The sequence below is a fragment of the Oculina patagonica genome, chromosome 6 (assembly GCF_052425735.1).
Source record: "Oculina patagonica isolate OP01 chromosome 6, crgOcupat, whole genome shotgun sequence".
In the NCBI taxonomy this organism is placed as follows: domain Eukaryota; kingdom Metazoa; phylum Cnidaria; class Anthozoa; order Scleractinia; family Oculinidae; genus Oculina; species Oculina patagonica.
In genome coordinates this window covers 22,141,364-22,163,875 of record NC_135763.1, presented here as the reverse complement: position 1 = coordinate 22,163,875, position 22,512 = coordinate 22,141,364, and the positions used below count along the sequence as shown (strand labels likewise).

General features: G+C 38.1%; 2 protein-coding genes across 4 annotated transcripts in view; both read right to left on the bottom strand.

Moving 5' to 3' along the window:
- Positions 1-54: 54 nt before the first annotated feature.
- LOC144656920 (endothelin-converting enzyme 2-like) overlaps positions 55-22,512 on the bottom strand; it is a 48,609-nt gene continuing 26,151 nt past the window's right edge. Inside the window, exons 1-20 of one of the 3 annotated variants that reach the window (XM_078517179.1) lie at positions 19,281-19,501; positions 18,656-18,929; positions 17,481-17,677; positions 16,216-16,473; positions 15,157-15,225; positions 13,870-13,983; positions 13,691-13,783; positions 11,605-11,741; positions 10,051-10,276; positions 9,826-9,924; positions 8,906-8,983; positions 8,303-8,406; positions 5,826-5,884; positions 5,613-5,664; positions 3,298-3,365; positions 2,943-3,067; positions 2,745-2,810; positions 1,345-1,440; positions 869-942; positions 55-458 (exon numbers count right to left, since the gene is read on the bottom strand). In XM_078517179.1, the coding sequence (XP_078373305.1) occupies positions 359-458; positions 869-942; positions 1,345-1,440; positions 2,745-2,810; positions 2,943-3,067; positions 3,298-3,365; positions 5,613-5,664; positions 5,826-5,884; positions 8,303-8,406; positions 8,906-8,983; positions 9,826-9,924; positions 10,051-10,276; positions 11,605-11,741; positions 13,691-13,783; positions 13,870-13,983; positions 15,157-15,225; positions 16,216-16,473; positions 17,481-17,677; positions 18,656-18,929; positions 19,281-19,400 (2,409 nt within the window). In that variant the 5' untranslated portion in view covers positions 19,401-19,501 and the 3' untranslated portion in view covers positions 55-358. Of the gene's footprint in view, positions 459-868; positions 943-1,344; positions 1,441-1,533; positions 1,607-2,744; positions 2,811-2,942; positions 3,068-3,297; positions 3,366-5,612; positions 5,665-5,825; positions 5,885-8,302; positions 8,407-8,905; positions 8,984-9,825; positions 9,925-10,050; positions 10,277-11,604; positions 11,742-13,690; positions 13,784-13,869; positions 13,984-15,156; positions 15,226-16,215; positions 16,474-17,480; positions 17,678-18,655; positions 18,930-19,280; positions 19,508-22,512 lie in introns of those variants that run through there. The other 2 variants (XR_013571416.1, XM_078517180.1) reach the window with 2 other exon arrangements.
- LOC144656373 (endothelin-converting enzyme 2-like) overlaps positions 22,201-22,512 on the bottom strand; it is a 24,148-nt gene continuing 23,836 nt past the window's right edge. Inside the window, exon 8 of the mRNA XM_078516598.1 lies at positions 22,201-22,226. Within this exon, the coding sequence (XP_078372724.1) occupies positions 22,201-22,226 (26 nt within the window). The remainder of the gene's footprint in view (positions 22,227-22,512) is intronic.

Below are 22,512 nucleotides of genomic sequence, written 5' to 3'. Positions count from 1 at the left end.
GCGGTAATTAGGGTGGAAATAAAAGATACAATCACAGGAAAGTAAAGACATAAACTGTATAATATAGACCAACTTTATTAATATTAAGATCTGAAATGCTTTGTTGTTACATTAAAAGAATAATCTCATTTGTTTGCTATTGCGGTTATGTAGCTTATACAGTGAAATCAAATCAACCACAGTTTTACCCACTAAATGCTGTTTTTCTCTTCATTGTGTAAATCGGCGTCCCGGCATCTTTTATAAACCAGCAGTATCAAATCACTCGTCAGTCAAAGTCTACTAAGTGGTGTTTACCGAAAGGTTAGGCGATTATTATTGTATTCAAATGCAAAATACGTAGTTTCCAAGCAGCTCGTTACCAGACCGCGCACTTGTTGACTGGGTTCATTGGGCTCCCTAAACGACAGTTAAATGCTTTGGCAAATTCCGGGAAGTTCATCACAGATGCCTTAGCTCTAGGATAAAAAGACAGCAAGAACGTTTAAAAAGTCTGTAAAGTGGAAATGGTCCTTGAGTAGGACAAAAGAAGAGAAAGTGAAGAAGTCGGACAGTATCTATAGGATAAACAAATCGAATATTCCATTTTCCCATTTTTGAAACAAAAGAGTGCGATTCTTAAGACCTCCTTTGAAATGAGAGTCTAAATGGGGTTGCTAACCAATATTTTTTATGCAAATAATTGCTATCAGTAATAGGAAGTGCAATATCATGCCCGCGAAACAAATAGCGAGGGTTTCCTGGCAGGGCAAAGGAGCAGAATAAACTTTGAGTCAACAAGACAACACAGCCTTGCAGCTGTCATGGACGGTTTCCTTGGGCTTTTAAGTTTTTGTTAAATTTTAGAATTAACACTTTATAATATCACCTCCATGGTGCTGGACTGTGTTCACTCATTAGGGCAAATTCCTCTCCTTGAATTGAATATACCGAACACCAACTCTAAAAAACAAACATCAGAAACATCACAAAATCAGTAAGTATATTAGTTTTGAGCCGGTATAGGAACATGACTTATTTACATATTATTAACGATAATGATCAAGTGAAGCAATGTGTGAAATGAAATGTGTGCCATTTTTGTGTATTTTTCCTGACAGGCTTCTTAAAGTAATGTGACTTAGAAGAAAGCTGTGCAAACAGGCAAAATAGAAGATGAGCCCATTTCTTTATTCTTATTTATTTTTTAGATTAACTACGTCACGTCTTTTTTAGGGGTTCAGAAGAAAAATTAAACATTTTGCTCAGAGTCTTTTTTATACAAATGGCGTAACTGTGTCATAAAATGAAGTTTTTATTACTGAACCAGCAATTACTTACGAAATCATGCAATGGATTACTTACTCTTGCAAAGCTTATAAAAAATATCTGTTCATTTGTAAGATTCATTCCAGGCAGTCGAGCTTCCTCACCATGCATTGCGATCCAATTCTGATAAGCCTTGAATGATTAAGAACAAAGCAGTTGTTACTGAGGGTGCGTTTCTTTGGGAGAATCCAAGATTAGATTTTTAATCTCAGTTCACTCAGGTACCTTGCTGCCAAAGAAACGAAGAATCCGAAAATGGATTCATGCCATGACAACCCCGTAAACACAGCTGTAAACACTGTTCGCACAGAACATAAAATGTCAGTACGTGTATATGTTTTGTCAAATGTATCCTATCCAAAGTTATTTCAGCATACAAAAGCCTTCGGAAAAATCGCACACCGAAGCAGTTCGTCTTTAGCCTGAAAGCGAAGAATTCTTCGAAAACATGATAAATGCAAACTACACTCGCTTTCAAAAGAATGCAGCTTCCGTAGGCACGCGCAGATTTGCCCCGCCCCTTACCCTCGGGACAAGACCACTTCAAACAATTCTGCCCCCGGGCCCGAAGGGATGGACTTGTCCCGGCCGGGTGGGTGGTAACAGGTAAAATTGAGCCATGTCAGGGGTATTAGTTCAGTATTTCGGTATTCTGGTTTGTCAACGCATCATGTGCTGAAGGTAAAAGAGTTTCTGTTCCGCGTACACAAATACGGCACGGAATTTCTTAAACCCACCAAAAACAAAAACAGTTAAGCCAGGAACGGAAGCAGAACCTTAGGAATATTTTCCCTTTGCTTTGGTATCAAATTCTTCAAATTCAACGGTGAAAACAAAACTTTTCATTCAGCCCTTGCAGAGCGTGAATGAATATTTACGAATGAATTAACATGTCAAAATTTGAGCCAATCAAGTTGAAGGCACTGGACACTTGAAGTTGTCGAGAAATTTCCAAATGGTAACGGTAAAGGCAAAGTCTGCGTCGAACCTAGTGGCCCATACAGGCCAGAGCATATCCCGGTTTCTGTGACAGAAATTGAATATGTAATAGGAATTAAAAATTTCTAAAACATTAACATATTTAAAATACCATTTATAAATATTTCCTAGAACAGCAGAACATTGAAATTGATCCTAGCAACCCTTGGAATAGATGGTTGCTTTAATTTGGGGCCGGTTACTTGTGTCCGTTCGTGTAAAAAGCATGTGTAAAAGTAGAATAGACAAAATTTCGTTCATTAACCACTATAGGATCTGTACCAGCTTATTGTGAAGGATTTTAGAATTTAAAGGATTGCTCTGCCGGACTTTATGGTTTCTTGAACTGCTACCAGTTCAAGAAACAAACTGTTGATATTGCTATCATAAGTGATAGTAGCATAAATAAACTGAAAAGCAGCAACAAATAGACCATTCATAGAAAGAAAAGAGCATACCCTGAAGGCTTGTTTGATTCCACCATTATCTGCTATGTTTTCTGATAAGGTTTGCTCCCCATCAATCTAGAGTACAACGTCATCAATTATGTATTTACTTTTTACTGCTTCTTTTAATGATCTCCGCCTAACGTGCAAGTTTAAACAAAATGAGAAAAAAGAACGAAAAGAAGAAGAAAACAAATTATACCGCCATACCGTGCCCCCGTCAAACGTAAAGTTAGAGTATTGTTCCTTTAAACATTTCGTTTTTCTTTCAAACGCTTCAAGGGTTTCCTCACTCCACCAATTTCTTTCATTTCCTTTCATATCAAATCGTCTCCCTGTGTAAAATATAAAGTAAAATTGTTCTCTTATTGTTTGCTTGGAAAGCAAAAAGTTTTCGGCTAAACTCTAATAGACGAACACACCCTTGTTACTCCAGCCGCTGGGTAGGCTAGCACAGCAAAACACGCTTGTTACTCCAGCCGCTGGGTAGGCTAGCACAGCAAAACACGCTTGTTACTCCAGCCGCTGGGTAGGCTAGCACAGCAATGGGATCAGAAAAACTTACCATCCACATCAAAGCCATGAGTTAGCTCGTGTCCCATAATAGCACCCACTCCTCCGTACAACACAGCTCTGCAGGAGAAAAAATGTATAAGTCTTTATCACTACAGTTAGTTAGTAACAAACCTCCTTTATTATTAGGAATCCACATCTTAGTTTGTACTTCAAAGGGATTGCCGCAGGGGGGTGGGGGAAGCAGCTTCCCATACATTCTCTTATATGAAATCTGAGCGATGCTCTCACCACTTGCAAAGCAATCCTCGGGGCGGTAGTCAGTGGATATCTCTAAGGCGCATGAGCAGCTCCTCTCTAACTGAACTTGCTAAGACAATAACAACATGGGACAGTGGGAGAGTTCGATTATTTTTTATAGTAGTGAAAAAAAAGGTTTTCTAAGTTTTGTCTTGGTGTCAATATGTGGTGTGTGTTATGAAACAAAACCATCACGGACATGGTAATCAAAACGTGGCGATCCACTATTCCCGTAACCTGCGATCAGGCGTAATTTTTCTCGCGGCGGTTTTCACCGCGAAAAAAAAGCCTGATCGCAGGTTACTATTCCCGCGCCGGTCAGAGCTATTGTTCTTGCTCTATTGTTTTGAGGTTGTTTGTTGACTTGGTCGTTCTTTGTTTTACCTCATTTACAATCCCCATGTAGGCCAGTTGAAAATCGTTTATTTCCATTTCAGTACTAACAAGTAGCACGGCATCACAAAATCATGCGTTCTTATAACTACACGACGATGACGAAATTTTCGGATAAACACACTGCCTTTAGAATTTTAGTTAATTCATTTGATTTAATATTGTGATTCTTAAATTTTACTTTTTACTACCTTTCACTATTACTCTGGAAATTTTAATATGTAAATATTGTAATTTTAAATTCATTTTTATTGTGTAACTTTTTTAATTTAGTTTAATAATAATTATTGTAATGCGCTTTTAAATATATTTTATAGAAAAAGCGCAATATAAGTATTAAATATTATTATTATTATTATTATTATTATTATTATTATTATTATTTAAGAGAATAGCCGATTCCCTCTATAGCGCGCGCCTGCAGGGAATCACGTTAGTTGTATTCATCAAACCATGCGCGATATTTAGCAATGTGCATCGTTGCTGAGTCTCGCGCATGGTTTGATGAATACAACTAACGTGATTCCCTGCAGGCGCGCGCCATAGAGGGAATTGGGTATTGAACCCCTTTATAATATAATAAGTGATTCCACACCATTTCGCGGGAAAAGATTGCCTGTTGCATTATCGTCCAAAAACCGCTGACCACATCGTGAATTGAGCGCGTTGCAAGTTGTGAGAGCATCGCTACTCGGTCCCAGACCTCGTTTCTATTCCCACCCCCCCCCCCCCCCCCCCCCGCTGGATTGCCGTCATAGCGGAGCTTCTAGTGCGCCAAGCACGCCAGCGTAGCACCATGTTAAGACATTTTATGAACCTATCAATGCCGCGGCGAGGAATTTTGCTTTTGACATCCGTCCGTACATACTCTTGGGAAGGAGAACAGTCCCAAGGCAACCAGACAAGGCAACCTTTCTTTGCGAGAAATGAGTATAGAAACCTCATATCGACTCATACGCATTAAGATGGAGTCGTACACAAATGTTTACGCCTAAACAGTTTCGGTTTGTTGCGAGATACTTGAGTTGAGACTTTTTTGCCACACATTGCTTACCAAAAACGAAGGAGTTTCATTCAGTATCTACCTAAATGTTTTCAAGTACTAAGTAACGGTAAAACAAAATAATAAGACATAAGTGAAATTCCTAATGCTTTTTGAATATCCCGGATATGGAGTTAATTCTTTCAAATGAACGAAAATTTCGTTCTAGTTCAGCAAATGCTGCTTTGTTTACTGGTCTAGATGATTACTGTCCAATATTGTGCTGTCCAATGTGATGCTGTCCAGCATAGAAAATAATGGATCGGCACGTGACCACAATGCAGATATTTGATTGGTGGATTATTACTGAGGTATAATAAACAAAAAACTGCTTTAAACTGACTTACATCCGCATCCCCTTTCATTTATATCGTGTAGAGGCGAAGTTTATGTCAAGTAACCGTTACTGGAACTACGAAAATTAGCATTGAAGAATTTGACGCGTATGCGAGAAATAGCACCATCTATTACAAATTCTAAAGCAATAAACAGAACAAACCATATTGACACGGTAACGTCGCGTTTGTCAACATCCATCTCTCATCAACAAAACCTTAAACGGTATCGCGTAAAATTCAGGATGAAATATGGGCCTTTAAAGCCCAACTGATCGATATATTACTTATACTTACCTTGGATAGCGTTTGTTGTAAAATGGCGATTGGAGGATAGCTGCAGGGAACACTGAAAAAATGAAAAAAAATGAAAACTCGCAATCCCAGAACATAAAAGGTATTTGGACTCAGACAACGTTACGCTGTTAGTGATTGCAGACTACGCAAACTAAAAAACTGCTAAAGCAGTGCACAGTTGCTAGTTTAAACTGTTAACAATTTTATACTTACCCATTTTATTGGCTAACATGTCATAATACGCATTAACGGAAATTGGTGATAGTGCCCACCTATTGGTAAATAACAGCAAAATCAGACCATGCGCAATCGGCAATCGAATCCATGATATCCATGATATACAGTTCATTTGCAGGTTAGAGCAAGCTCAACTGTGACGGAGGATAAGCTCAGGACAAAAGTATCTGAAACTATTCAGAAAACAAGGCATCCAACAACTTATTTTTTTGCGTTTCGTTGGTGAAAGACGTGAAACAGGGAGGAGTGACCCACAACTCCGCGCGCACTGTGCGCCAACCAGGCATGTATCCAATGCTGTGTTCACACTAGGCTGAAAAATGATAAGTGTGATTACAAATAAAACATGTTTTGCTATGAAAAGTGTTCACATCAGGCGGTGCATTGAGCGAAGCATGATTGGAACATGTTTATTTTGAGCACGATTGAAATAATCTTACGAAGTAGTTTTGATCTTAATCAGAATAAGAAACACGTGACGTGTGCGGAGAGGAGGAGAGTGCCAAAAAAGGTCTTAAATTCTTTTTTTTTTTTTCCCCCTTTTTTTTAAAAAAACAACAAAAAAACTCTTTATATAAGGGCTGTAACCAGACCCTTGAAATAGACGAGGCAAGATCTTGATAGTGGTTTCTGGGGGCATGCCCTCCAGAAAATTTTGAGATTAAGAGCTCTGAATCGCTTTCAGAGACATTTTTCATGCAGTATTTCTTGAGAAAAATCAATCTTGCTCAACTGGGGATTATTTTCCCAAAAAACATATTTTGTCTTTAATTTTGTGTAAAACGTTAGGCGAGGCAACTGCCTCGTCTTGCCTCTTGCTAGTTACGGCCCTGAAATCAAATTGGGCCTTCTATGAGACCAATCTTTTAGTTAAAATATGGGCCGAAGAAGCGATTCAACGGCAATTATCGGCGTTGAGTAGAGAGCAGAATATTTGGGAGAACATCGACAGCAGATACAAACGCACACCAACACAATGTAAAACCAAAGTTTTCAAACAATTCTTCTCAGTTGTACCGAAGATAGCGCAAATGCTGTCTCCTTGCTTAACGCTGCATAGGGCTGGAAAACTGACACTAAGCCAAAGAATGAATGGAAATGTTACAGTAATTTCGAGCTCCATTTTTCGGTTAAAGTGTACAAGATTTACGCGAGTACCGTAAAACGGCATAAATTACACAACCAGGCATAAAACGTGTTTGAAGCCGACACCTGATGAGAACAATGCATTAACAAACATGTTTTGGTGAAACACACTTCGTTGAAACATGTTAGCTCTAAACATTTTTCAGGTTTAATGTGAACCCAGCTCAAGTCTTTCAAACCTTTCTTACGCTGATATATATATTTTATTATATAAACTGCGGTCGGTTTATTGGGATTTTGACCACCGAGAAAAACAGTATCTCAACGTGAGTGAAATTACGATAATTTTTAACGTGCTTACACGTCACTCGATATTTCAATGCCAAATAAGCCAAAGTTTATCGATATTAAGTCGAAACATCTTCGGATCTTCCTCGGCAATCTTCGGAAATCATCGGAAAAGTTTGGAAAATGTTCGGAAACATTCGTATGACCTTCGGACAATATTTTGAAAATCTTCGAAAATCTTCGGAAAATAGTCGGAACCTCATAATTAGTAGGTTTATATGGTTGCTTAAAGATATGAAATTTCTCTTCTCAATCTACGCTCGCCCATGTATTATTCTCTATATAATACCTGTAATACGTTTAACGTAAATGGTAAAAAGGGTAATTTTCCACCAGCCTAGTGGCAAATTATTTGCGGCGCTTAACATCTTTTTCTCTAGAATGAAGTATTTCCCCTTGATGGAATGTTACTGTTCGTCGGTCACCCTTTATGCTCTTGGGTAGAAAATACCTATGTAAGACTGGTGTCCCGCGCGGAAACAAAACAGAATGACCCGCGACCAAGCTCGAACCTAAACCGCTCGATTTGCAGTCCTAAAAAATTGATCCTCGACGAGAAAAGTACGCATAAGTAGATTGCAAGGAACTATGGCTTCTGTATAAATAACAATAAGCAACAGACAATACAAATGTTAAACTGAGGGGGGAGGGACAGGATAGTAAATCTCCCTCCTCCCTACTTTTTTGCACCATTTCTCCCTCCTCCCTACTTTTTTGTTCCAATTTCTCCTTCCTCCCAAATTTTTTTAGCCAAAATTTCTCCCTCCTCCCTATTTTTTGCCAAAATTTCTCCCTCCTCCCTATTCTGTACCTCCCCCCTCAAAAATTGTCGCCTCTTAATAATGGTAGAAATCTTGGTGTTCCTTAGCTATTTTGATGTGGTTTAGGTATTGCTTTTTGCGGTTTGACTACTTGGTCACGGGCTGATTGCACCATCTGCAAAGTCATGTAATAAGAAACACTGATCTAGTCACAGTTGATACAAGTAAGCCGCCATGAGAAAATGAGTCAGTTCTTACTCTGTATCATCGACGGGTTTGCCAAAGACAACAAGCTCTCTTTCAGTTGTAGCCTGGTCCAATGATAACTCATTCTCAAAGTACGTCGATTGATTGCAAACAACCTGTGTAATGACATACGTCTACGTAAAGAATGATTCTAGAATGGATGATCAGGTTAATTTTTGGATTTATGTCATCCACTGAATCGCCTTTCTACTGATAATAAAAGGTAAGCTCTGTTATCTTGGACGTCTATATTGAGATAACTTACAGTTGGAATTTAGGAAATTGTGTAGTAAAGGAAATATTGTAAATTCTTATATTTGTTCTATTTATTTTTTATATAGAATGTTGTTAATTATTGTTAAATTGCAATGTAAAAGCATTTTTCAAGGGCAGTGGCAAAGAAATTCTACAAACAAATCTGACTTGCTTCAACAGGATCTTAAACCATGCACTGCACGAGTGTACCACAGTCAAAACCTAAACTAACGCAATAACTGGGCGGTTAGACTGAACTACTGAGGCCCTCTACTCAACTCTCCTCATAATGGCAGTGTGTTTTATACCACTTTTTAACGCCACCTTATTGGCTCTGAAAGCAGTCTATTTCTTACTTACATTCTTGTATTTCTCGTCTATCATTTTGTCATCTACAATATAATCTGGGAAGCCAATGTTCTCCACCATCGATCTGACCTTCCAAACCACAGTAAGCATAGTAATTAATACTCAAATTAACTTTTAAAAAAATGATAAAAAAATAATTGTATTCAAACCCATACAGGCTCAGCTACGCCCTGCATATTGTGACGAATGTTGGTCGTTTCGCCTACAGGTCGATTCGCCTACAGTGAAGTCGATTTTCCTACGCGATCTGAGATGTTTCGCCTACACTAAAGTCGATTCGCCTGCAAAGTTTTTTTTTCGAATTTGAAGACTTCATCTAAAGCAGAGCGTATTTCTTAAGGTTGCGAATGGGGATTTTACTCGCCAGTCACGCGTTATGTTTGACTAGTATGGACTAGGGAAGGAAGACACAAGGCCTGGAATCGAGAAAGGATGTTCTCGCAACACGCTCAGCGGTGTTACCTACGAAAAGAATTTTTTTATCAAGGCATGAGGAAAAAGTGTTACTCTGATTACTTTGAAAGTAGCAAGAACATCTTTTCGAGGGGATGTATTCGATGGGTGAAAAGGGTTTGCACTCCCAAGGGATGTCTTCTCCAGATTTAAAAGCATTTCTGTATGTGTCTTGGAGCACTCAACTATTACATATCATGTGCTGTCACTTGTTGTAGCCGTCACAGAGAAGTTCTTCTTGGCGCGAGTTCACGAATTTTTACACTCGAAAATATCCCCTTCCGTTCTATCTTTCGGGACATAGTAAGCTTTGATGTAGGCAAATCGACTTTCGTGTAGGCAAAACATCTCAGATCGTGTAGGCGAATCGACTTCACTGTAGGCGAATCGACCCAGGTCGAGAATTTAAATGAAAAGTAAACTCAAAACCAGCAACACTGGTAACCAGAATGTTTTACCTTTCGTATGGCGACGGATTTGGTTTTGTCATCCATCCAGTCAAGCTCAAGTATGTTCTGTTCAAAGGCTTCCCTGATATCATCTGTCAGTTCTTTTGCCTAGGATGGTTGGTTTAAAACGTACAGTATGTTAAATCTAACTACAGACTGACCACTGTGTATAATGTATGTAAGACTCTCCAACGATAACGTAGCAAATAAAAGGGAAACTAAAACGTTTCGTACAATTTTCTTACTGTCCCCATTGAAGAGTTTATCCACATATATTCTGGAGAGTGGTGTGGCGAAGTATTTTTCTTTCATCAGCTGAAGACATAACTCATCTCGGGGGATTGTTACCCAGTAGTCATCCAAAGATATGTAAAAGTTCTTAAAAATCTCTTCAAATTCCTCTCCCAGTCGTAGATATGTTGAATCTACCAATCTCCACATCATGTAGTTGGCAATGGTTCTAAATTAAATGGAGACCGCTTATTCATTTCTACCACTAAACATATATACGAAGTCAGTGAGTATGCGTTGAGTATGCATAGTTGCTTAACGTGGGTTTTATAAGCTGTATCATAGGCGTACGGGCGCCTTCGCACCGGGGGGGGGGGGGGGGCGGAGACCTTTTTGCCCGAAAAAAAAATTATATGCGTTGAAAGCGAATAAAGAGGCATACTAAATAGACCACAAAATGTGTATTGAAATTGTTGTGTACAAACCTGTTTCTTCAGAAATATTTTATTTATTCACTCTGGTTCAGCAAAATCTAAAGTATTTTTGGGGAGTCAATTTGCATTGTTTTTGCCCCACTTGAAAGTTATACAAAAGCGTTTGAAACATTCATTCATTTCCCACTCACTTCAAAATGATTGCAACTGAATCAAACTGAGGGGTCACGCCGAATTTGCGAGAGAAATCGAACATGATTATAGCAATTTGTGAGAGAAAACGAAAGCAGAAAAATGAGAAATTTAGACTTTTGAACAACAAAGTTTGGTATATTTCCAATACTTTTTCTGTTGATGTAATTTGTTTTGAACGTAATAATAAGATTTGTCGGCTTATTTTTTATTTTTTCTCTAGGCTTTTTGCCCGAATTCGGTACATTTTGCCCGAAAAATTTCGGCACTGGGGGGGGCTGCAGTCCCCCTCGCCCCCCCCCCCCCGCCTCGTACGCCTATGAGCTGTATTGAGTAATGAAATGAAAATGTAAAAATCAAAATGTACATTTTTCCTATATCAAGCAGAAGCATACAACCTCTTTGGTTAGTTTAAAAGGCAACATTTACACGAATTCAGGGGCGGCGCTGGGAATTTAATATTGGTGGGGCACAAAAGTCATGGCCTTCGACCTATGAAACTTTTTTTTGTAAATTCTCCGTTATGGTTAAAGATTTTGTCATTTTCCCTGAGTGGATGGTCTCCTGAGATATACCATGATCTTGAGCTTGAGGGGTTTTTATTTTTCGTATAGGTTGTGTTGTCGTTTGTGTTTTCACACCAGTGACCGTTGACTTGATTTTTAAATTGCTGGTCTGTAAAGAATTTCTCATGACCATAAACAAGTTGTCCACTGGCCCACTGTTTAAACATATTAGTGTCTAATTTCTACGATAAGCATTCCTTCACCTAAAAAAACAGACAACGAATTAACAAGTCGATGGTAAAAGCGGAAAAAAGAAGTGAAGGAAGGAAGTGACTTGCCTTCCAAAAAAATGATCTGCCATTAAAAGAGAAGTCAACGTTTTGATGGCGACAAGATCTTTATATCTTGTCCTGGCGCCAGTTTACCTGTTTGAAGTTTCCTTGAGAAGGTTGGTGATGTTTTTAAGGTAATCCACTCCATAAACCACAACATGTTCTTCATCTGTGACGTGTATACCAGTTACTGGAAACAGCAACTGTTCAAGATATTCCTTCCAGTTCATCTATGTAATAATTAATCAATCAATTAATTAATTAATTAATTAATTAAGCGAAGCAATTAATTTCAAAATGATCACTTCTCCAAAGAACATCTTGCAAACTAGCAAAGCATAAGCAAGAAAAAGTTAACGTAATTTTTCGATACTTATTACAAGACTATTTTCAAAGATATGATAATACACTAACTTATATAGAGGGCCACTAGGGAGGTGACACTAGGGAGGTGTTGCTAAATACAACAGGAATGTTGAAGCTATAATTAAAATTAAAACAATACAAGTTCTTTTGCAGCTTTTATGCCATACTGAGTTGAGTGAAGTTTTATACTTCGCAATAAGCAAAGATTCCAAGAAACAAAACGTGAAATTGTTGCTACTGGCAACAATAGTTATATTGTCTAAAATAGTTTGGTGAGGTAAATTGTGCAAGGACAACGTCTCACAACTATGCAGTTGTTGGAACATGGCAAAATTATGGTCAGTGCCGTGTTCATTAAGACGTACTCTCATCTATCAGTCTTGTCTATATATTCAGCGTTACAAGCTGGGCATCCGCCTTAACCTTTGAATTACGTGGGACTTAAGGCCCTAGAATTAGGATCTTTGTTCGAACAAGAAAGATGAAAGTTTCCTAGTTTGATAGAAAATTTTAAACTGAACCGGCTTCCCAAAACAACGCTTCAATTTTCGAAACAGCCTATTATTAACAATCGATTCTCCAACATGACCTGCATAAGGCAACCGAAGCCAAATAATCTTGTTGTTATTAGGGCTAGATGTTCTGCGTTTGAAACTCCTAAAGAGATAAGACACACCTAAGATTTGGGAAAACCATTGCAGGAAAGGAAATATTTAATCATTGTAACTTGTTTCTGAAGGAGAGAGAGTCATTTTTGTTTTGTGATAGCTATTTATTGACGCAATATAGTGTCAAAATTCTCTGGTTTGGCCAGAACCAGCGTGTCGTCAAGATAGCGTCCCTAATAAAATTTAATAAGGCCTTAGTTGAGCATTTTACGAATAATAACATTTTCAAGTTCTGTCATGATAATGTTGGCTAAAACATGACCTTACGAAGAACCCTTAGAAACGACATCAATTTGCTCGTAAAGAATCAAGTTGAAAGAAAACGCTGTTTTCAGGCCCGTAGCCAACAAGAGGCAAGACGAGATACTTGCCTCGTATATATTTCAACCCAAAATTAAAAACAAAATACGTTTAGATGGGAAAATAAACATGATTTTTTCTCAAGAAATAGTTTATGGAAAATGTTGAAAAACTCGTTTTAGAGCTTCTAGATTTCAATTTTCTTAGGGGCAAGCCCCCACACCCCCTGAGCAAAAATCTGGCCTCGTCTAAAAGGAAGTCTGGCTACGGCCCAGTTTTTTTTGACAACAATCCTTAATAAGTTTCTTGAGTGTTCTCTTAATTCTCAATTTGGTGCCAAATAATTTATCGTCGTACACTCTGAACAAAACAATCCTAACAACTTTATCAAGAGGCACGTTGGTAAATAAGGACTCAACATCGAAGGAAACCCAGCGGTAACCTTGGTTAAAAAGTTCAATCGGAACTTCGCTTAGTTGGCGAACAGTATCAAAAGTATCGTTAAAGGCAAATTCGTTTCGAGTTAATGGATTGAGCAATTGGGATAAGAATTTACCAACGCCGTAATAAGGAGTATTGATTGTGTCAATAATAGGACAAAATTTAGAATTTAATTAATTCACTCAGTTTATTTTCGTTGCAGATGAAAGTCGGAATGAAATAGCCTCTGTAGATAGCTGGTATGCACGGATCTTGACAAAAATTAATACGTACGGAAATGAAGATAACCCGTGCCAGCTTTGCAACAAAAGCACTGGGTTCACATGATGTTGGCTAAAATGCAACTGTCATGTCTTTTTCCAGGTGCATGCACCAACAGTTAATATCACGGCAACAAAGCATACCTGGTCACTTCCAGCATATTCGTTTAGTTCTTTAACTGTTAGTTTTCTGTACAAATTTTCATCATCATACGCTTGTCTACCAGTTGGCATGACCTGAACACAGTGAGAGATACGGAATGCATCACTAAAATGACAACAGAATAAATGGAGAAACAACATGATCATATAATGGTACAAACCTGAGCAAGTTTGATCTCAAAGTCGATAACATCCATCATGTCACTGTATGAATCGTTTTTTGCTCCTAATGCTTGTGTTAGATTAAAAATAAATTCTTTATAAACTCGACGCGCCTAAAAAAGAACACACGCAAAAAACAGGAATTATATCGTAAAAACTTGTGTAAACTTGATGTTAATTTCTACTAAATTAATTATACCTCTACACTTTGCCCTTGTTTTGTGCCAGCGATGATTAATGTAAATAGAAACCTTCCTATTGCTAACGATTGGGACATCTACGTCATGATGTGTTTAGTCATGAACGTTGGAACAGTTGTCTCCTTTGTCTTTCAAGATAAAACAAGCTTAACTCAAATATTTGGCTGTCACTGACTATTATCAAACGTTTTAAACAACGTTTGTTTGAAACTTATAAAGACGTTTCGGCCGAGAATCTTTATAAGTTTCAAACAAACGTTGTTTAAAAACGTTTGATAATAGTCAGTGACAGACAAATATTTTAGTTATGAATATTCCTGACTGCAATTTCAGTGTTTATCGTATAAAACAAGCTTGTTATTTCCCTTTTGAATGGAAATAACAACCTAAGCTCTTCTTGGCTTAATCTTTTTTTTTTTTTTTAATGTTCAAAAATCCGCGTTTGGAAAACTCGTGAATGCTCCGAACATGAAATTTCCCTTGGACAAATGTCAGTCTTTTTTGCTGCAAGAAAGAAGCTACAGTGTAGCTTTAGTGGGTCCTTATGGAAATATTTTTTCATTTCTTTGTTTGTCCGCAGAAGTGTAACAATCGATTTAAAAAATAACAGATACACTTATCGATTAAATGGCAGAGTTGTTATCTTTTAGGCTTAACCCGATACGGAATTTGAATTACAATTAAAGCTCTTGTAAGCGACTATCTGGGAGATTTGTGATTACGAATAGTATCGACACAGTTACAGCTACGATCCTTCAAAACATTAAAAATAGGCAACCTCTGATGTATTAGAAAACGATAATCTCTGTTGCTTGGAAACCAGTACAAAATAAAACTATGTTGGGACGTCATCATACTGATGTAGCTGGGCAACAGATAGTCTGTTTACGGACGTTTTTTGACTAGCTAGGGCTCGTTCAAATCCTCCGCGGTTTGTTTTTTGCTTGCGCGATCTCAATGATTTTTTAGAGAAAATAAATGGTCCGGTAACAAACTAAAAAGATTCTGTCTGATCAAATTTTGGTTTTAAACGTATTATTTTAACGGGCTTAAAAACTATTGCAACTCGTCTGAAGATAAACACACCTTTCTTCCATCAGTGGTATTAGAAGTTAAACGATTTCTTGAAAGTCCCAAAAGAGCTATCGGTCTAATCTAAAATCAATAAGAGATAAAACATCATGTTAAGATGTTTATTAACCAGTTTTTATTGGTAAAATAAAGCACAACAACAACGATAACAACAACAACCATTATATTTTGCAGAGATAACTAAATATAATTACAGCATAAAATAAATTAACTGAAATAGGTAAAAAACTACTCAGAATAGAACCAAACTTAGCGGGCTGAGAAGTTACAAAAATTGAATTGCTATGACTAGGTTTTACATGATTGAAGGAAAAAGACACAGAAAATGAAATACGACAAGTAATAAATAAATTAAAAATAAGAGATTTGCAAAATATTAACTTCAAAAACTATGTGGAGTATAAAGATGTAGATATTGTTGAGTTGCTCTGAGGCTACAGCCTTTACTCTTCATTTTTTTATTGTCAATCAACTTCGCACCCAGCTTCGGTTCTAACTACAAATCACTGCGTAAAAATCGTCAAAACCCAGAAGTATTATTGTTTGTAGGTTTTATGGTCAGCGTGTGTACCAAGCATACCAAGAAACTAAAGCAAAAATTGAGTGTCTTATACTTCGGTTTTTAATTCACCTTACCAACTTCTTCGTGTTCTTAAAATAACTGTTAATATTGTTGTTGTTGTTTATCAGTTGTATAATACAGGGGCTGGGTTGCGTGACTTTTTCATACGTGTTTTGGTTCCGTAATGAGAAGTGTCAGTGGGATCTGAAAGCTGCTTTGCATTTTATCCACCCGGATGAATTCTCGAGGAAGCCGGTAACGAAAACGCGAGAGAAAAAAATGCCTGCATGGAATAATAAAACTGGGGCCAGTCAGTCAGTCACTCAAACGGACAGTCAGTCCGAGCCAGTCAGTCAGTTAGTTAAACGGACAGTCAGTCAGTCCGTCAGTTAAACGGAGATTCAGTCAGCCCGTCAGTCAGTCAGTAAAACGAACAGTCGGTCAGCCAGTCGCGGTGCAGTATTGGCGAAACTGAGACTCGTTTGACTTACCTGAACGGTGTTGATGCTGCTATTCCGTTGATCGGCACTTACAAACACAGTAAACAACGGTCCTAAAGCCAGCTTTCTCCTCATTAAAGAAATGTATTTTAACATGTCCCAAGATTCCTCATTCCAATCGTCCGAGGTTATAGTCCAAGATCCATATTCCTTTATCAGATCGTCCAATGGCTTTGAACCCCTTCTGTTAATTTCATCCGTGTTCACACACGACTTATAATAAGCTATCCCTTTCTGAAAGGCTGCAAGCTGTGACAGATACAAAAAATATGTGTTTTAATGAGAAATCTTTTCGTGTTATTTGCATTTCCTTATGCAAACTAATACGCTTTTCGCAAACTAACGTATCGTCAACACACGGGCACCGTTGCCCGTCGGCTATCTTACTCCGGTTTCTGTCGTATAAAGTAACTAGACGTTTTGCACGCCTACCAAGAATTCGCCATCACTCATGCATTCATACTCCTTAGCACATTAAAATTACGGTGTCTTACCCAAGAAAGAAACGCAAAGACGGCGATCATGCAAGCTCGAACACAGGATGACCACGACCGAGACCGAAGAGCTAAAGTGCCCGGCCTGATCAACTAAAGCTAAATTACTTGCAAAAAACTCGGACAAAAAAGTGTCCGAAAATAAAACCGTCCGAAAATTTTAAGTGTCCGAAATATTTATTTATAAAACTTTAAAGTACGTACTTCTTGGGCGACGCCATCGCATCCATTCAATCTATTTATTCTTCTTTATCTGTAGCTGTCGGTGACTGAGGTGATTTATTCTTTGATGCTTGTTTATCATCGCCAACAGCATCGACTATTAGTTTTTCTTTGATTTTAATTTTCCAGGCGTCCACATCTCGTTCTATCAGGCCATACCTTGAAGGTGCAGTAAAACTATCATTTTTAGATTTTTAGGCGTGAATTTAGTTAGCTATGTTTCAGCAGTGTCCAAAACTTTTGTCCGAAATTCAGTGTCCGAAATGAGATAAAAAGCGTCCAAAAATTAAACGTCCAACATTTTTTGCAAGTAACGTAGCTGTTTTATCGGGAGAACGTTTTTAACATGATGTAACTTTGAAGCTGAGAAAGTAAAAAAAAACAACAACAACAAAACACGTTGCATACGGTCCACTAGATGATTAGCCAATCGCTTTTTCCCAACAATTTACTCCGTCCCGTCCCCACACCCACACATTAAACAAAAGTGTCTTAATCAATAAATTTAAAAAAAGTGGTCAGACATGCTGTTGAACTGACTTTAGAATACTCAGCTTGTGTTTCTCTTGATTGTAGGATCTTGCGGATAAACTGATTACTTTCTTCCTCTATTTTGGTAAACTGATTCCATTCTTCCTTCTGATTGGGTAATGGATTTTTCCTTATCCATCCCCCACAGACATACTCGTAGAAGTTTTCACAAGGATCAGTCTTCGGATCTAAATAATTAAGCAAGTCTGCAAAATAATAAGGAACATTTGATGAATGCCCTGGACGATTGCGGCTACTCGATTGTAGATCCAAAAAGTACAGGTCAGAATCAAGTACTATTAGGTTCGCTTATTTAGAACAAATTAAAAAAAACAATTTTTTTACTAGTCATACAATTGATGCTAAAAAGCTCAACTTCGTGTCTTCGACTGAGTCAAACGCTTGAACAACGCAATGTACACGATAGAGATGAAATGTTCATCTGTCACGAGGGTGAGACAAAGAAAAACTCTGTTTCCCCGACAGCATTTGAATCCATGACCACCCAGATACCGGTTAGGCATCTGTGACATGCGTCCTGCATACTGCTAGGATCAGCAACGTCGAAAGCATATGTGTAATAAATAATGTAAGAACAAAAACACATGCATATTTTACACTGAACAGAGAGTATCAGAGAGCTGTATTCGTTATAAGGTGAATAATTTTTAAAATAGCTCCCGGGAAGTAATCATCAAAAGTTACGCGATTTGAAGTTTGGCCAAGGAGTCGGCCGAGTAGATCAAGTAGATCTGGGACAATATATCTTGTGATCACGTGTTCTTTTTTTTTTCGCGGTTCTTTTCTCCCGCCGAGAAAAAAAGAAAGCCTGACTATAATATCCCACAAATATTACGATTATGAACCGATTAAAATCGAGATTAAAAACTAACATATAATGTGCATTCTCTGAAAAATAAAACACAAGAAAACAGGTAAAAATCACAAAAATAAATTATTAATGACATGAATTATTCTCACTGTTATGTTATCAACACGTGTCGGGCCAGATCGAATTGCAGTCTATTCACTTATTAATAACATGGCACGAGGCAGCCTAATTGACTTCGCGGCTGTTTTTGACTTTAAATTGCGCTCGTATGTATTTATCTATGTCACATCGGAAAGTCAAACATTGTGTAAGTAGTATAATTTAGTACCGACACATCTGACTGACAGGTTACCTGTAGACGTAAGAACGCAATCCTTTGTCACGCATGGGTATGAGGTAACGCTCTGTCCCGCTTTGATTTGTGAGTTTAAATGGACTTGTTCAGCTTGTTGTGCGTAAAGGAAGCCAAAGACGACTGCCAAGAGAACGAACATGGAAAGAAGGAAAGCTATAAAGCAAACTAGAAGCTTTTCACGTTTCGTAAGCTGTTTTTTGGTGTCCCCGTCTATTTGCGGCTGCGTCGCTACCAGCAGTTTTTCAGACACCGGAGAGGATTGCACATCTCGCTATGAAAAAATACAGTAAAATAGAATTTAATGTAATATTATTGAAACAACGACTGTTATTAAACCAGAAAAAAAGGAATGGCATAACGACAGAACAACTAACAACAATGAGAACATCGACAACTTGGGAATTCCGAGTGTCAAGGTCACATGCCTTCGTGCATATTTGCGTTACATGCTATTGAATTTTTAGGGGTCACCTATATCTGCTATATGGTCTATGAGATAAAAATCTGTTTCCCATTTTAAAACTATTAATAACAGTTCTGTTCAAAAAGCACAATAAAATGACAAAAAACTGTTTACTAAGTTGAAGTTACCCAAGCAGCTCACTCTGTAACGTATAAATACCTCTATTTTATCTTGAACTTTCTTCATCACAGCTTGCTGATAAATAATGCTTTCTATATCTTGTGCTGTATATCGTTTTTCAGCAAGCCCGTTTTCTCCATTCATGTATACATGATACATTATAATTAACAATTACTCCTTTAGACAGTTTCATTTCACTTCTTGGCTGCGAACACTGTAGTTGACCAAAATGTTTTTGCCTCAATAGGTCTCAATAGTCCAGGCTAGACAACTGGTTTCTTAGTCGAGTGACGTCATCAAAACACGAATCGGAGCTTGCAAAGCATAATGGTCTGTTTGTTCAATATTGCAATCGTTTATTTCACGTTAGAATCAAAGCTCGAGCAACAAGTGCAAAAATTAATTACCAAAAATCAACTCAAAGCATCAGCCATTTTGTATACTGTTTGAACCATCCCACTGTAAATCACTTCTCTAATATTAATAATATTACCATTCTATGTGGTCTTTTTGCTCACTTTATTTTTGCCTTTATTGCTCGAGCTCGACGGAAACCGTCTTAACCTGAAGACCTCTCTCTATTTGACACCACTAATATATACAGTCAGAAGTATATAATTCCTCAAAAAGCACTTGATCACTGACACTAGCGTTCGATTCGGGAAAAGTCAAAAAAAATTGTTACTGACAGCAAATACTATGAAATAAAGGCAAATCATCGACCTTAACTTTATCCACTTATTTATGATGCTTACTAGACTGGTTAAATACCTCATTTAGCCGTACCGCACGATCAAAACGTTCGTATGGAACGGTGTTTTTGTGTCAAAAGCAAACAAGTTACGCAAAAACAAAACTATAAGGTCTGTGGGGGGAAGAACTTTCAGGGAGCTCCGCTTTTAGACTTGGCTAAATCTGTTAAAAAATATTACAAGAGAATTATTAGCAAAAGTACCTCAGCCTTTCACTAGAAAGTGTGTCCCTATTTTGTACAACGTATCGTTGTGTTAAATAAAAACAATATATTTTTTTGCGACAGAAACACGTACATAACACGATAGATTTAATAGCAGATGGATTCTTTGTCCCCCCGACTCAAATTAGCGAACCTCCGAAAAATCACGGTTAAGGTAAACATTTCCTGCGCCGGCAGCATCCTCGCCAAATTGAGACCTTCGTTCTTTACCGGCGGGCAAGACCTAAATTGCAACTTTGCCTTTAAATTCTACCAAAAGCCAAGTGTTGAGAGCTTTAGTTCGCAAGCTTTCCTTTAAACTTCATACTTATTAAGTAAAGAGAAAACAATCTCAACAATAGATTGAATTTTGGTACATTTCTCGAAAACTTAAATTGCTGTTTGTTTACTTTTCTCCAAGAATAATTTCTTTTCCCTTGCGTTTTCTGACACACCACATACAAAAAAGAATGTTAAAAAACAAAGCATACGAATATTGCAAAAGTTAGGTTTTAGTGATGTACCCAGACTTACGGTTACTGTTGTGCTATAAAAGATATGGTATTATTCTCTTTGAACTTTAAATGCATTTTAATTCCAAAGTTCATATTCATCCTTTTGTGTTAAGAGGTTACCGCGACCCGTATTTTTTACTTTGTTCAAGAAACGTTTCATTTACTGTTCTTTTTTAGCTCTCTAAACAGTTCATCCTCGGAGACCCAGGGGCAGTTAGTCGGGGCGACGGGTAGATCATCGGGACGACGGGATTTTCGGGTGACAGTTTACAACATAGAGCGTAACAGCCCCTGGGCACTTTGTCTTACCGAACCAGTTCCAGAAGCGTTTGAACTCCCTCTTTCTGATTGGCCAGAAAAACTGTTTTTCTGGCCAATTAGCGAGGTTGACCAGCACTTCACGGTTGACGTCTTCTTACACGAAGTTGTTTTCCTCATAGACTCGTCGTGGATGCTCTGCCCGTCAATCGGATGCTTTTACATGGAGAGTCTCAGAAGAAAAAATAAGCCTTACACGACTGCCAGTTCTACGCTGTTAGTTGCGCGCTTTTTAATAGTTATTCGAGTACACAACAATTCTTATTATTTCTCCTCGGTCGTTGAACGACTTTTGGAACTTGCCACGGTGTGGGTACTTCGCTGCACGGGCCACGTGTTAGCGAAGATATCGCTGTCGTCATCTATTGTTATTTTTTTGCCAGCTTGACTGTTGAAACAAAGGGTTTTTGTTTAATTTGTTGGATATTTAAACAAAACTTATAAGCAAGAGGTGCTCGCCGCGTATAGCTTTAAAAAATCATTTGTTTCCTTGCGCTATGCTGCAGTTAACATATTCCCAGGCCTCGTTGTTTTGTTTTGCTTTTTTAACTGACACCCACGTAGTAGGGACTTTAAACGGCTGACCTCGAGGACGGCTGACCGGAAGTAATTTTTCGCGTGTAGCCTATATTGCGCATGCCCGCTTCACGCACATTGCCGTCCAGCTCCGTCCAGCTGGAGTTTCCCTAATGGTCGCGGGTCGTGGGTCGCGGGTTTCAAGTCCTGTGTCGCGGGTTTTAAATAAGTCGCGGTTTTGAAAAAGTCGCGGGTTTTGAAAAAAGTCGCGGGTTTTGAAAAAAGTCGCGTGTTTTTAAAAAGTTGCGAGTTTTCGATAGAATGCATTTATTTCTCAGTAGAATTCATTCAAACAAATTTAAACCGGTTGCAAAGACGCCGGTTTTAAAATGATCGCGTTTTCTTAGGAACTACGTTACGAAGTAACGTTGCGGGTTAGACAATCAAATTGCGAACTTCGGAACAAACTTCCCAAACTTTGCCGACTGAACTTCTGAACTTCCCAAGTTTGCAAGTTGAGGAGGAACGAGACACGTTACAAAGTGGTGACAGAAATATTTCACCGATTCTAGCTGCTCGAGTTTCAAAATAGTTGTTTGAACAAGCACGGCGTCGGTATCAACGTTCTGACCTACAGTAAGTATAAGGATAAGGATTATATACCGTCCGTTGCATCACGTCCTGAAAAAAAAAACATGTTCAAATTGGGTATCAAACATTTCATGAACTGCAATCAAGCTTTTAAGTTTGAAAACAACGTTGCGCGCGAGCGATCATGAAGTTGAACCAAAGTATTCATGATTGAACGCGTACGGTTGATAAATGTATTTTACTAGTATTCTGTGGCAAAAACTCTTTAAAATATTTTTAACTGGCGCAGATTTTAAAAACCCTTCTGTAGTTATGTTGACAGAAATGGTTTTGCTTCGCTAAACCATCGGAAGAAAACACGTACTATAAAAATAGA